We start from the raw sequence: 14,907 nt of genomic DNA, 5'->3' as shown, positions 1-14,907 counted from the left end.
GGGGAAATAAGTATTGAACACGTCATCATTTTTCTCAGTAAATATATTTCCAAAGGTGCTATTGACATGAAATTTTCACCAGATGTTAGTAACAACCCAAGTAAGCCATACATACAAAAAAAAAAAAAAAAAAAAAAAAAAATTTCAGAAATTAAGTTATTGTCACATGTCTGTCTTGTCTTGTTCTGCACTTGGGTGTTTGTTATGTTGTGCCTTGTGCTTGTGTCATTGTTAGCCCCGCCCTACTTGTTATCTGATTATTGTTTGAGTTCTCCCACCTGTTCCCCCTGATTAGTTTCCCTTTATTAGTTCCCTCTTGTTTGCAGTCTGTGTGGATCGTTGTCTCTGTTTCCCCCTGTGTTATGTTTTGAGTATTTGCCTGCCTTGTTTTTTCCCCCACGAGGGAGTTTTGGTTTTTGGTCTGTTTTGTTGTTTATTCATTAAAATTCCTTTCTGCACTTGAATCCTCGCCTCACCTTTTGACTTCCCGTGACAGAACGATCCACCAACTATGAGGATTCAGCAAAAGGATTCCTGCCCTCACCTGGAGCGAATCCTGAAACTTAACGGGTTGGTCTCCCTCCGACAGCAGGGGACCAGGGTGAAGGATTTCGCCCGGAAATTCAGCTCGGCTGCAGAGGGACTCGGGCTTGGGGATATAGTCCTCAAAGAGGTATTTAATCTTTGTTTGGATGTTCCCTTGCCTCAGTGGGAGATGAAGGGGTTGGAAATTTTAGACTTCCCGGGTTTCGCTATGTATCTCCACCATCGTGCTCGGTGGGATACATCGGACCCGCCTGCATCCCCGCTGCCCAGCCCAGAGAATGCATCGCCGCTGCCCAGCCCAGAGAATGCATCGCCGCTGCCCAGCCCAGAGAATGCATCGCCGCTGCCCAGCCCAGAGAATGCATCGCCGCTGCCCAGCCCAGAGAATGCATCGCCGCTGCCCAGCCCAGAGAATGCATCGCCGCTGCCCAGCCCAGAGAATGCATCGCCGCTGCCCAGCCCAGAGAATGCATCGCCGCTGCCCAGCCCAGAGAACGCATCGCTGCTGCCCAGCCCAGAGTTCCATCCACCATTAACTCCGTCCAGACCTGAACCTGCACCTCACCATCGAAGACGGCGGAGGAGGAGGAAGACCTCCGGCCTCCCCAATGTCCCGGAGGATTCCGTTGCGGAGGAGCCAGAGACTGTTCACGTCACGTCTGCCCAGCCAGAGACTGTTCACGTCACGTCTGCCCAGCCAGAGACTGTTCGCGTCACGTCTGCCCAGCCAGAGACTGTTCACGTCACGTCTGCCCAGCCAGAGACGGTTCACGTCACGTCTGCCCAGCCAGAGACGGTTCACGTCACGTCTGCCCAGCCGGAGACTGTTCACGTCACGTCTGCCCAGTCGGAGACTGTTCACGTCACGTCTGCCCAGTCAGAGACTGTTCCAGTCACGTCTGCCCAGTCAGAGACTATTCATGTCAAGTCTGCCGAGCCGGTGTCTTCGGACAGGATGGCCGCCGCCGAGGGTGTTCCCGTCACATCTGCTGAGCCTATGTCTTCGGACAAGATGGCCACCGCTGAACCTGTTCACGTTGCGCCTGTCGAGCCTGTGTCTTCGGACAAGATGGCCGCCGCCGAGAGTGTTCCCGTCACGTCTGCCAAGCCTATGTCTTCGGACAAGATGGCCACCACTGAACCTGTTCACGTTACGCCTGTCGAGCCTGTGTCTTCGGACAAGAAGGTCACTACCAAGACTGGGTCTTCGGACAAGATGGCCGCCGTCGAGCCTGTGTCTGAGCCGGTGGTGTCTGTTCCTGAGCCGGTGATGTCTGTTCCTGTTCCTGAGTCGGAGCCAGTGTCTGTTCCTGAGCCAGAGCCAGTGTATGTCCCGGAGCCCGTGTCTGTCCCTGAGTCGGAGCCCGTGTCTGTTCCTGAGCCTGAGCCCTCAGTGACCGCGACACTGGCCATTATGGCCACAGCCATGTGGTGTGTGTGGGCTACACACACACTTGAGCCGGTGGTGTCTGTTCCTGAGCCGGTGGTGTCTGTTCCTGAGCCGGTGATGTCTGTTCCTGTTCCTGAGTCGGAGCCAGTGTCTGTTCCTGAGCCAGAGCCAGTGTATGTCCCGGAGCCCGTGTCAGTCCCTGAGTCGGAGCCCGTGTCTGTTCCTGAGCCAGAGCCAGTGTCTGTCCCTGAGCCGGAGCCCGTGTCTGTCCCTGAGCCGGAGCCCGTGTCTGTCCCTGAGCCGGAGCCCGTGTCTGTCCCTGAGCCGGAGCCCGTGTCTGTCCCTGAGCCGGAGCCCGTGTCTGTCCCTGAGCCGGAGCCCGTGTCTGTCCCTGAGCCGGAGCCCGTGTCTGTCCCTGAGCCGGAGCCCGTGTCGGTCCCTGAACCGGAGCCCGTGTCGGTCCCCGAGCCGGAGCCCGTGTCGGTCCCTGAGCCGGGGCCAGTGTCTGTTCCTGAACAGGAGCCAGTGTCTGTTCCAGTGTCTGTTCCAGTGTCTGTTCCAGTGTCTGTTCCAGTGTCTGTTCCAGTGTCTGTTCCAGTGTTTGTTCCAGTGTTTGTTCCAGTGTTTGTTCCAGTGTCTGTTCCAGTGTCTGTTCCAGTGTCTGTTCCAGTGTCTGTTCCAGTGTCTGTTCCAGTGTCTGTTCCTGAGTCGGTGGGGCCTATTCCAGTGTCTGAGCCGGTGGTGCCTATTCCAGTGCCTGAGCCGGTGGTGCCAGTTCCAGGGCCTGAGCCGGTGGTGCCAGTCCCAGTGCCTGAGCCGGTGGTGTTTGTTCCAGTTCCTGCGCCCTGGTCGCCCGAGGGGTCTTCACCGCCCTGGCCGCCCGAGGGGTCTTCACCGCCTTGGCCGCCCGAGGGGTCTTCTCCGCCCTGGCCGCCCGAGGGGTCTTCACCGCCCTGGCCGCCCGAGGGGTCTTCACCGCCTTGGCCGCCCGAGGGGTCTTCTCCGCCCTGGCCGCCCGAGGGGTCTTCACCGCCCTGGCCGCCCGAGGGGTCTTCACCGCCGTGGCCGCCCGAGGGCTCTTCACCACCGTGGCCGCCCGAGGGGTCTTCTCCACCCTGGCCGCCCGAGGGAAAGTCTCCGCACTGGCCACCCGAGGGGAAATCTCCGCCCTGGCCGCCTGATGGACTGTTTGTGTCTTCCGTCCCGCCCTGTTCTGTCCCTCCCGTCCCGCCCTGGTCTGTTCCTCCCGTCCCGCCCTGGTCGGTTCCTCCAGTCCTGCCCTGTTCTGTCCCTCCCGTCCCGCCCTGGCCTGTCCCTCCGTCCCGCCCTGGTCTGTCCCCCCCGTTCTAGTGGAGTGTCTGGAAGCCACTCCTTTAGGAGGGGGTTATGTCACATGTCTGTCTTGTCTTGTTCTGCACTTGGGTGTTTGTTATGTTGTGCCTTGTGCTTGTGTCATTGTTAGCCCCGCCCTACTTGTTATCTGATTATTGTTTGAGTTCTCCCACCTGTTCCCCCTGATTAGTTTCCCTTTATTAGTTCCCTCTTGTTTGCAGTCTGTGTGGATCGTTGTCTCTGTTTCCCCCTGTGTTATGTTTTGAGTATTTGCCTGCCTTGTTTTTTCCCCCACGAGGGAGTTTTGGTTTTTGGTCTGTTTTGTTGTTTATTCATTAAAATTCCTTTCTGCACTTGAATCCTCGCCTCACCTTTTGACTTCCCGTGACAGTTATGTGTAATAATATGAAATGACACAGGGAAAAAGTATTGAACACATGAAGAAAGGGAGGCGCAAAAAGGCATGGAAAGCCAAGACAACTGCTGAAAACTTACAGTAATTAAAAAGCAATCCAGCCCCCTGTCAGTGGAGGTTCTGGAGGAGTGAAAAGAATAATCAGAAGAGTTGTCCAAGAGCCAAGGATCACTTGTGGAGAGCTTCAAAAAGACCTGCAGATAGCAGGTACTGTTGTCTCAAAGAAAACAGTAAGTAATGCACTCCACCGCCATGGCCTGTATGCACGCTCACCACGTTTGAAAGTTTGCTGCACAACATTTGGAAAAGCCAGTGAAATACTGGGAGAATATAGTGTGGTCACATGAGAGGAAAATTGAACTGTTTGGATGCCATAATACACACCATATTTGGAGGAGAAATGGCAGTGCACATTACCCTAAAAACACCATACAACTTGGTGTTGGCTCTTGGACAACTCTTTTGATTATTCTTTTCACTCCTCTATCAGAAATCTTGCGAGGAGCACTGGTCGAGGCAAATTTATGGTGAAATTATTGTCTTTCCACTTCCGTATTATGGCCCCAACAGTGCTCACTGGACCATTCAGAAGCTTAGAATGGTGCCTATAACCAATGCCATCATTATGTTTTGCAACAATTAGGTTGCAAAGGTCTTGAGACAGCTCTTTGCTTTTACCCATCATGAGATGTGTCTTGTGTGACACCTTGGCAATGAGACCTTTTTGTAGGCCATCATTTGGGACTGAACCAGCTGTTATTAATTTGCACGGACAGGGGGCTGGGTTGCTTTTTAATTACTGTAAGTTTTCAGCAGTTGTCTTGGCTTTCCATGCCTTTTTGCGCCTCCCTTTCTTCATGTGTTCAATACTTTTTCCCTGTGTCATTTCGCATTATTACACATAACTTAATTTCTGAACTAATTTTTTGTTTGTTTCTTTGTATGTATGGCTTACTTGGGTTGTTACCAACATCTGGTGAAAATGTCATGTCAATAGCACCTTTGGAAATATATTTACTGAGAAAAATGATGATGTGTTCAATACTTCAATACCCCCGCTGTATTTACTCATAAATATAGTTTTTTTTTAAAATGTTTAAATGTTAAATTATTTCTACTTAATTTTATTTGTTAATGTACCAGATGCAGTTACTCAGATTTACTTAAAGCTACACTGTGTAGGATTTTCTCCCATCTAGCGGTGAAATTGTAAATGACTACCAACTGAATATTACTTTCTAGCCCCTCCCATTGCGAGGGTGTTTTAACTCCTACGGTGGCCGTATTATTTCAAATCTGCCGGCAGTCGCGAGTAATCTCCCCCTCGCATTCGCAACGGTGCCACTGAGTGTAAAAACGCGAAAGGCGAAGCTTGAATTTTCTTTGGCTAAGGTATTTTCAAGATGGAGGCGCAACATGCCTGCTGCCATTCGAGCGGCTCGCTCGTATGTATTCTAAATGGCAGATTCTACGTCATACATGGGCAACATACGGCCCGGGGGCCGGATCCGGCCCGCATATTGCTTCAATCCGGCCCCCGCGATGCGCTCGATGCACTCGCAATTTGGACATTCATTATTTATATGAAAACCCCAAATCGCACGAAAATCACACACAAAACACATAATCGTACAGATACTTAAATCGTGCATTTATTAGCTAATTGTTTCAGTGAAGAAATGTCACTTTAGCATAGTTATCACGCATGTCCAAAATGAGGAAGTAGTGTATACAGGACGCGTCATGAACCACGTGACGTGAGATGATTGACAGGTCAAATCTGACGCAAAAGGAAGAGGACACACATCTAGCTCAGTCCGTTTGCTGTTTGAACTCTTCAGAACGCATAATTCAGTGGAAATGAATAGAAATGTTTTTCTGTATGACGAAATATTTTACTAACATGTGATAATTAATCATTATTTCTCCAAATATGCGCACCATTGGACTAATAGGCCTGGCGGATGCTGTATTTTTTATGTATTTTGAACACAAATAAACCGGAGAAGACGAGAATAAAGGTTGTGTGAGTAATGATTTCTATTCAAAATAACGATCGTTACAGATTAATTATTTTGCACTCCTGTCATAAATTAAGAAATTAATGTCACTGCAAGTTTAATCATAGTGGTCAAATATCGAAGCTGGAGTCTTAAACCTTTCTGAAGTTTCTAAAATGATGCTCAGATTGTCCAGAAGTAATAGTGTGATGTTTTGACGAGTAATGAATTTTGAACAACAATAATCTGATCTTTGACGCGTAAGGGGTTAAAAACAATCCAACAGATGTCGCTGTGTGAAATTACAATTTGCGCCTTTACTTCTCTTCTTCACTCTTCAAAGTAACAAATTCTAAACGGCCGGCGGCATAAAAAAATTGTCAAAATGAGTGCAGTAAAAAAGAGAAAAGTTGACTCTGAATGTCGAGCATTCAATAAAGAATGGACGTCAAAATATTTCGTCACGAACGTCGGCTCAAAGGTGATTTGTCTGATATGTCAAGAGAGCATCGCTGTCTTTAAAGAATATAATATTAGCAGGCACTTCAATGCTAAACATGCTAATTATGCCGTGAATTTCTCCGCAAAGGAGAGGGAAGAAAAAGCCACGAGATTGTCCTCCAACTTAACTGCCAGGCAGAATATTTTTACCAAGCAGTCTAATGCACAGGAGTCAGCAACAAAAGTGAGCTATATGGTGTCACACAAAATCGCCAAACACAGCAAACCATTTTCAGATGGTGAGTTTGTAAAAGACTGTATGGTAGAGGCAGCTAGCGTGCTGTGCCCTGACAGCAAAAGTCAGTTCGAAAATGTGAGCCTGTCTCGCCGTACAGTTACTCGTCGCATCGAGGTAATTGATGATGAGCTGACATCTGCATTGCTAAAAAGGGCCACCGATTTCACATACTTTTCAATAGCGCTGGATGAGAGCACTGATATTAAAGACACTGCCCAGCTGCTTATATTCATCAGAGGTATTACTGACACATTTGAAATAGTGGAGGAGTTTCTTGCGATGGAATCAATGAAGGGGACGACAAGGGGTTCAGACCTCTATGATGCGGTGTCAGGATGCATGCAGAGAATGAACCTACCGTGGGCGAAGTTACTGAACGTGACCACCGATGGCTGTCCAAACCTCACCGGGAAGAACACTGGGCTATTGCGTAGGATACAGGACAGGGTGAGAGAGGATGACCCCAACTCAACTCTGATTTTCTTACACTGCATCATTCATCAGGAGGCCTTGTCTAAGTCGGTGTTAAAGCTTGATCACGTCACCAAAACTGTGGTGAAACTTGTCAATTTCATCAGGGCCCGGGCGCTTAACCACCGCCAGTTTATCCAGTTGTTGGAGGAGAGTGAGGCAGAACACACTGATGTCCCATACCACTCAAACGTCCGCTGGCTGAGCCTGGGCACAGTGCTACGCCGTGTGTGGGACCTGAGAGATCAGATAGGGGTGTTTCTGGAGAATGTCGGGAAGGCTGGTGACTTTCCAGAACTTCAAGATTCTGATTGGATGCTTGACTTTGCATTTGCTGTGGATTTAATGGGCCATTTGAATGACCTCAATCGGAAGCTGCAGGGGAAGGATGTGTTTGTGCACGAACTGTATTCCTACGTGCAAGCATTCAGAGCAAAGCTGACCCTGTTTTCCCGACAAATGACAAACAAGAGCTTTACACATTTCCCAACTCTCGCCACAATGAAGCATGTGCCATCCCGACTCACTGTCAAATACACCACTACACTCGAGGATCTGCACACTGAATTCAACAGGCGTTTCTCTGATTTCGGAAAAATTGAAAAAGAGATGGAGCTGGTGTCCGCCCCCTTTTCCTTTGACAGCGACCAAGCGCCTCCGGAAGCTCAGCTTGAGTTGATTGACATGCAGTGCGATCCCACTCTCAAGGAGAAATTCACCTCGTCATCATTGGACAGGTTTTATGGTGCATTGAACGAGGGCAAGTTTCCTAACATGCGGAGGCATGCGCAAAGGATGCTCGTTTTATTCGGGTCCACGTATGTATGCGAGCAGACTTTCTCTGTAATGAACTTCAACAAGTCACGCTACAGATCACGACTAACCGACACACACCTGTCGTCCGTGTTGCGCATCTCAACGTCGAACACGACCCCAGATTTCGATGACTTAGTAAAGAAAGGCGACCGTCTCAATTGTTCACATTGAGTTACAGAACACCGAAAAAAAGCTCTTCATCTCAGTTCAGTTGCATAGGCCGAAATACATTTTTCTAAAGTAGGCCTAGCCAAAGTTCCATTAAGTTAACCTTGATTGATGATGTTATTTTTACAACATTGTTCAGTTTCATGTTGCCATTTCTTATGCATGTCCCGTAGATAGTGATGATACAGCTAAATCAAATTTTAAATCAAAATTTTGTGAGATGCATAGGCCTATATCTTTCAAGCAAACATACGTGTGATGAAGTTGATCTGCACTTAAATTGTGTTCTATTTTATAAAAGATTTTAACAAAATATGTGAAAGAAATTACAAAAAAATTAATAATCACAACTGAAAACTGAATATGTTTTTCATTCAGTGATGAAGGTCTACCTCTGGTATATAGCCTCAATTAAATTTGATAATTCCAAGCCAGATTGCCTGCCGTCTGTATGTTAATGTTACTTGCACACATACATTTGCAGTTTTGTTAAGTTTTCTATCTTGAATAGCTACAGCTGGTATGAATGACAGTTGAACAATATGCAGGGTAGTGTAGAAAATGAATCCTTGAAAGTAAATCCAGTTATTGTAACCTTAGAGTAGCCTAGGTCAGACAGGCCTAGCAAAAATAAGTATCAGGCCTTGAAATAGGCTGTCAAAGTAAATGTAGAGTAGCCTTATACATATTTGCATTTCATTAATTTGTACCATTTAATCATGTAACTGTTTAATTGCAATTGTCCAAAGTGTGGCCCTCCGTTTACTTTGCCAAAGTAACTGTGGCCCTCAGACTAAAACTGTTGCCCACCCCTGTTCTACGTCTACGAGAATACTTGATTAGTTTGTAGAAGTAATTACACATTAATGAGCACATATCATTTTGAAAGAACAAAGTGTTTTTTTTGCTAAGAATCAACTTAAAAATTACACAGTGTAGCTTTAATTTTTTACTTGCATTTATTCAATTCATACAGTATATTTCATTGATTTCACAGCTTTAAAATTTTACATTTTTAAGTGTAAAAATGTTTCACCAAAACAATTGTGCAAATAATCGTTAAACTTTTTAGAGTGTAGTATCTAAAGAATAAGCACTAGTATCTAACAAATAGGCACTAGTACCTAAAAAATAAGCACTAATGAATAAGTACTAGTACTTAATGGAAAAAATACTAGTATCTAAAAAATAAGTACTAGTAGCATGAAAATAGATACTAGTAGGTTTTAAGGATAAAATGTTAAAATGGCTTGCCATACTAATAGTCAAATTTAATTATGGATATCTAAATCTGATTTTTGACTAGGAAGACCTTTCTTTGGAGATATCTGCATTTAGCTTTGTGACTAGGAAAAACTTCAAATTAGAGATCTTGAATTAACATTCTGACTAGTCAAAACTCATTTTTATATATCTCACACATAGATGCAAATCATGATGCAAATACACCTTTGCTAAGCCTTAAACATTTTATTAACCAATCCTAACTTGTTGTCTTCCACCATTTTGTCTAGGAATTGTATAATATAGGTCTGTCCTGCGTCTTTGGGTCATTTAAATTTGCTTTATACAGAAGTAATTCAAAAGTATGAAAATAAAAAGTATCTGGGGCACGTGTAGGGTGACATATAATATGCAGAGAAGACTCAAGAAGGTTTTTGTCCAATTCTAAGAATAATGATGTTGAGATGTGCATGCTGTGGATTAAATTGTGTTAGCCTTTATTCCCAAATGAGGGAATATGTGTGTGTGTGTGTGTGTGTGTGTGTGTGTGTGTGTGTGTGTGTGTGTGTGTATATACATATACATATACATATATATACATACTTAGGCCTACATATATATGAAGAGTTCAGATGCAAAAGCCTCTAAGTGCCTCTAACTGAAATATATACATACATACATATATATATATATATATATATATATATACATATACATACATATATATGTATGTGTATATATATATATATATATATATATATATATATATATATATATATATATATATATGAAGAGTTCAGATGCAAAAGCCTCTAAGTGCCATCTGAAATTTTCTTCTAGAATGATCATTTTTATCAAGCTCGTATATTTTATCAAGCTCGAGGTCACTTCCGTGATTTGGGAAAAGCACGTAAAAGTCCTGCCAGAAAGCAATGCATGAGGATGTAGTGTAACAACGAATTATTCTTTTTTCCGAAGTGTTGACAACTTAGTGTTAACTAATAATTGTTGCAAACTGGTATACACTACATTCCTATGCATCGCTTTCTGCCAGGACTTTTACGTGCTTTTCCCAAATCACAGAAGTGACCTCGACGTCCGGGTTAGCGGTAGCATTAGCCGTCAGGCAAGTGTTATTTAAATAAACTCCTGGGGGGTGCAAAGGACCCTAGGTTGATTTTACTCCGAACCATCCCTTTAAGAACATTTTATTTAACTTGCAACTTTGGCATTCAGTAGTGTACCACAAAAAAGTATGAATGTAAACAAGCCCTTGACAAAATATAAAGCTAAAAGAGAAAAAAATTGTAAACAAACATACCAATAAAATAATAATAATAATAATAATAACAAAAGTCTGATAAAGTCAGTGTGTTCTGAATGTCAATATATCCACATGTACTGGGCTCCTGTTCATTACAGCTATATGAAAAATATAAACAGAGGACTTCAGTAGTGAAACTCCAAATAAAATCCAAAGTTCTATGAAATCCTTTTTTAAAGCAAAAGTAAAGTAGGGCTGCAGCTATCGAATATTTTAGTAGTATAGTATTCTACCAATTATTCCATCGATAAATTGAGTAATCGGATATAAAGATAGAGCCAAGTGAACAACAGCCTTTAAAATACAAATATAATAACAAGCATTAACTGGTTCAAATAAAGTATCAAGTCATCAAATGGGTTTTATTGAACAGCACTGTTAAAAAACACCATGTAAAAAATTATATAATATAAAAATAACTTATAAAACGTAAAAAATAACATTGTATAATGCTATACAATGTATAACAGATGCCTGCAGAGGACATGCAACCACCGCTGTAATTTCTTTAAAAAAGAACATGTGCACATGCAAACTCAGAGCGAGTTTAAACTTTCATTTTGAAATCGTGATGAACAACAATCCGCATATTTAGAAATATATTTATTCTCCTGTTCTGGCGTGGATTTACAAATGAGTTACGTTACAAATATTGTGAAATGGCACACACTGCGTTCCCAGATGAACGTTAAGCAACCCAACTCACAGCATGAGAAACCCGAGACGCGCTCTATGCATACAAATGATAAGTCTATACTACATATTTGAGACATTAAGTTCACTGTGAATTCTTTTGTCAACAATGTGACTTCCAAATTCTAAATAATTTACAATACTCAAATTTCCTTTTATCTATGCAGGCGACTTTCACATCAAGTAGATCATATTAATGTTTCTTATCATAGGCCTAAATCGCATTATGCGTCCTCAACCATGCATTAAAATGCCAGCTCGACATTACAGAATTTGTGTTACATCCTACAGTAACAATGGGATACATAAAAATGGTTAAAAAATCTAGACCTTTATTCTAATTGTTTTTTGTTGTTGTTTTTATCCCACCAGGACTTCCCATTCATCCCACGATGGCTAGCCAAGGTATAAAAGTTGCTAAAATATTTATATCAGTGTGTTAAATTTACAGTCTGTTTATGAAGAAAATGAGTGGAATTAATTCTCTGATAGGTACTAAAAGGAAGCATTATCATGTATTATCTGACTCAAGTAAAGAGCCACCACTGACAGGCAAGTAAATTCTGAATCTTTCCATTTTAATCTGATAGTCTACTATTAGAATATCTAAACATTGGTCTGCAGAGTTTAGACTCAAAATAGCTACAGTACAGCACACATTTAAAGGATCACATCACATATTTAATTGGGCTGTGTTTCCCGATAACGTTGTCTCTTAGCGCGCTACGAAGACTGGCAGTGGTTCTTAAACTTTTTACACCAAGTACCACCTCAGAAAATATTTGGCTCTCCAAGTACCACCATTATGGCCAATATGAAAATACAGCGTAGTAGGTCTATTCAGCTACAGTTATGCACAGCTCAAAAATGAGGCAGTTTTTATTTCTAATAAGAATATTTATTATTGTCACCCACTTTAAACATTGTAAAAACACAGTTTGAATATTAACACTGCACTGTGCTGCTTAGGTAAATAAAAAACTTAAATAATGATTAAATTCAAATGTATTGCACCTAAAAGTGAAATAAAAACTGTACTATACTTAAAATATTAAGTAAAAAAAAAGTACTGTACTTAATAAAAAAAATTAACATTCATATTTAACCTTTTTACATGTAAATTTAAAATATTCTGGCTGACCCCCGTCAATTTTTTAAGGCAACCGTATCACTTTATTGTTTCCATGTACGCGTCATTGCTTATCACATGACACCGCAGCCAAAATAGCGCTGAATGATCTGCTTTTACTTACCTTTTTTATTCAAAACATTCACAAATTTGTTAGCTATGGCATGAAATATCTGATACAGTATTCCGATTCTCAATGTGCAAGTGGAAGTGTTTTGTTGTTTAAACACCTTTATAACGATCGCGTTATTTGAGCTAACGTTATATGCGCCGCCATGTTAGTTTGTGCCACTGTTCAGAGAATCAGATCTGTTGTATTTACTCCCGAAATACATGAAAGTAAGTGGCTGATGAACTGGGAGAAGAATAGAGTTAACTTTAAAGTTACTTACAAAATGTGTATCTGATATGAATAAAACGTGTTGTAATTATAATGGAAATTGGAAATAATGGAATCCATAATTTGAATGGAATCCATTTATGAGAAATGGATGATCATCACCCTCAACAGCAGTCTAGGCAACGGTTGATGTGCGCATCTCTAATGGTACAATGATGAATGAGCGCTGCTTTTAAATGAACATTTCTTTAAAACAAAATTTGTTTGACAGAATTTTATTTTCTTAATGGCATGAACAGGCTTTACTCCCTTGAAACTTAAACTGGACTGTCACTGTTTCTGTCCCGAACAGGCGGACACACGCGCAGCGCACGCACACACAACCAACCACTTCACAGCCATTGCGTGTTACATACCCAGAACTTGATTCATCCTCATTAACCACTTCGCTAAAACGCTCCCACACGGTACACTTCTTTCTTTTGTTTTGTTTTGAATTCTTCTTTTTTACTTCACTCTCGGACCTGCTCCATTTCTGCGTGTAACTTAAAGGCCTCATTATACTTCTGCGTCGGACCTACGCCAGAGACTCTACGCTGTAGGCAATGCGTTGGTTTTCATTTATACTTCTGCGTCGTTGTCCGCGTTGACGTGCAATTACACTTGCAGAGGGAGCGGTCCTAGCAGACCAATCACAGCGCTTGCGTCCGCGTAGAGTTGACGCGTTGTTACATTTTTGGAGAGGTGCACGTCAGGGTACGCCGAAGGGTACGCGCGCTACACACAGCCTACGACGTAGCTACGGCGTAAGTTCGACGCAGAAGTATAAATAGGCCTTAAGAACAACAAAAGGTTAAGACGGTTTCGTGAAACGCAGCCCAGGACGCTACCATCTTTCCTTTTTTGAGCAAATCATCTGAACTGTAATTTCCATATGACTCATCACTCTGAATCAGATGTCTTTGGAGGGAAAATCATAAGTTTATTTCAAACTGTTAATAGCAATAGGTTAGATAATGATAGTGTGATCAAACTGTGAAATTTAATGAAGATATATAATGTGTTCATATGTTAATGTATAGGTTAATGTATATAATAATTTGAATAATTCTCATTGTGATTCTCTTTATTGTGAATAGATATGGAGATCATTGAGAAGAAAAAAAAATACATTGAAAAAGTCACGAGACCTTAAGCCAATCAATTAAAATTTATGGAGACATAATTTCTAAAATAAATAAAATGGATAGCAGAAAGAAGATAACTATAGGGATTTTTGGAACGACAGGAGAAGGAAAAAATCCCCCTTTTAAATGCAATCCATGGGGAAAAAGGATCTTCTGCCATCTATTTTTGGTGCCTGTACAGCCGTTGTTACTCAGGTCGAAGCCAATCTGGCTGACTCCAAATACACAGCAGAGATTGAAATCCTCTCTCAAAAGGTTTACTTATTGATCTTACCATGACTTTAAGTTTTTTTTTTTTATAAATATGCAAAATGCAAATAAATCAGACTGGAGGGAAGGAAATAAAGCCATATTTTCCATATTGTGTGCTGTGTATCTCTGCAGGAGTGGGAGAAAGAGCTCAAAGATCTCCTTCAGACCTCTTTAGTCAGCTGCGGCCAAGAACCTGTCACTTAAGGTGGCCTGTCTCCTTGCTATCACCTCTCTTAAGAGCGTAGGGGATCTCTAGGTGCTCTCCATATCTCTGCAGTACCTGGAGTTTGCTCACGGGGGAATTAAGGCCATCTCGCACCCTAGTCCGGGCTATGTGCCTAAGGTGCCTTCGAATGTGGCAAAGTCTACGGTTGTGCAGGTTTTTCATCATCCACCTCATGTGACTGCGGAAGATGAGAGACTTCATCTGCTCTGCCCTGTCAGAGCACTTAATATCTATATTCAGAGGTCTTCTCAGTGGAGGAATTCGGACCAGTTACTGGTGTGTTTCGGGTCACCCAAGAAGGGGCTCCCCGCTTCTAAACAGACCATCATCATCTAGATAGTTCAGGCTATTTCCCTGGCCTATTAGGTGCGCAGTTTACCTTCACCTTTGGTCATGAGGGCTCACTCAACCAAGGCATGGCATCCTCTAGAGCCCTCCTTTCAGGGTCACCTATCCATGAGGTATGTGATGTGGCTGGCTGGGCCACTCCGCACACATTCATGAGATTTGATAATCTGAACCTCCCCTCTACACCCGGCGCATGAGTGCTCTCATCCTAAATTGTGCCTGAGACAGCTTTACACTAGGACAGACAGGCAGGCTTTGTTGTGGCATAGTGGGCATTTCGTTCCCCATTGTGTCTTCCCCTGCCTGG

The 14,907-nt window shown here is 43.1% G+C and overlaps 1 protein-coding gene across 2 annotated transcripts in view; it reads left to right on the top strand.

Moving 5' to 3' along the window:
* The window catches only part of LOC307162793 (nuclear GTPase SLIP-GC-like), a 45,528-nt gene that overhangs the window by 19,137 nt on the left and 11,484 nt on the right, over positions 1 to 14,907 (top strand). Inside the window, exons 2-3 of one of the 2 annotated variants that reach the window (XM_079878419.1) lie at positions 11,491 to 11,523; positions 11,611 to 11,670. In XM_079878419.1, the coding sequence (XP_079734545.1) occupies positions 11,511 to 11,523; positions 11,611 to 11,670 (73 nt within the window). In that variant the 5' untranslated portion in view covers positions 11,491 to 11,510. Of the gene's footprint in view, positions 1 to 11,490; positions 11,524 to 11,610; positions 11,671 to 14,644; positions 14,714 to 14,907 lie in introns of those variants that run through there. The other variant, XM_079878420.1, reaches the window with a different exon arrangement.

This window comes from Squalius cephalus (genome assembly GCF_949319135.1).
Source record: "Squalius cephalus genome assembly, chromosome: 8".
In the NCBI taxonomy this organism is placed as follows: domain Eukaryota; kingdom Metazoa; phylum Chordata; class Actinopteri; order Cypriniformes; family Leuciscidae; genus Squalius; species Squalius cephalus.
Note: the sequence above shows the minus strand (reverse complement) of the source record. Positions and strands in the feature narration are given on the sequence as shown.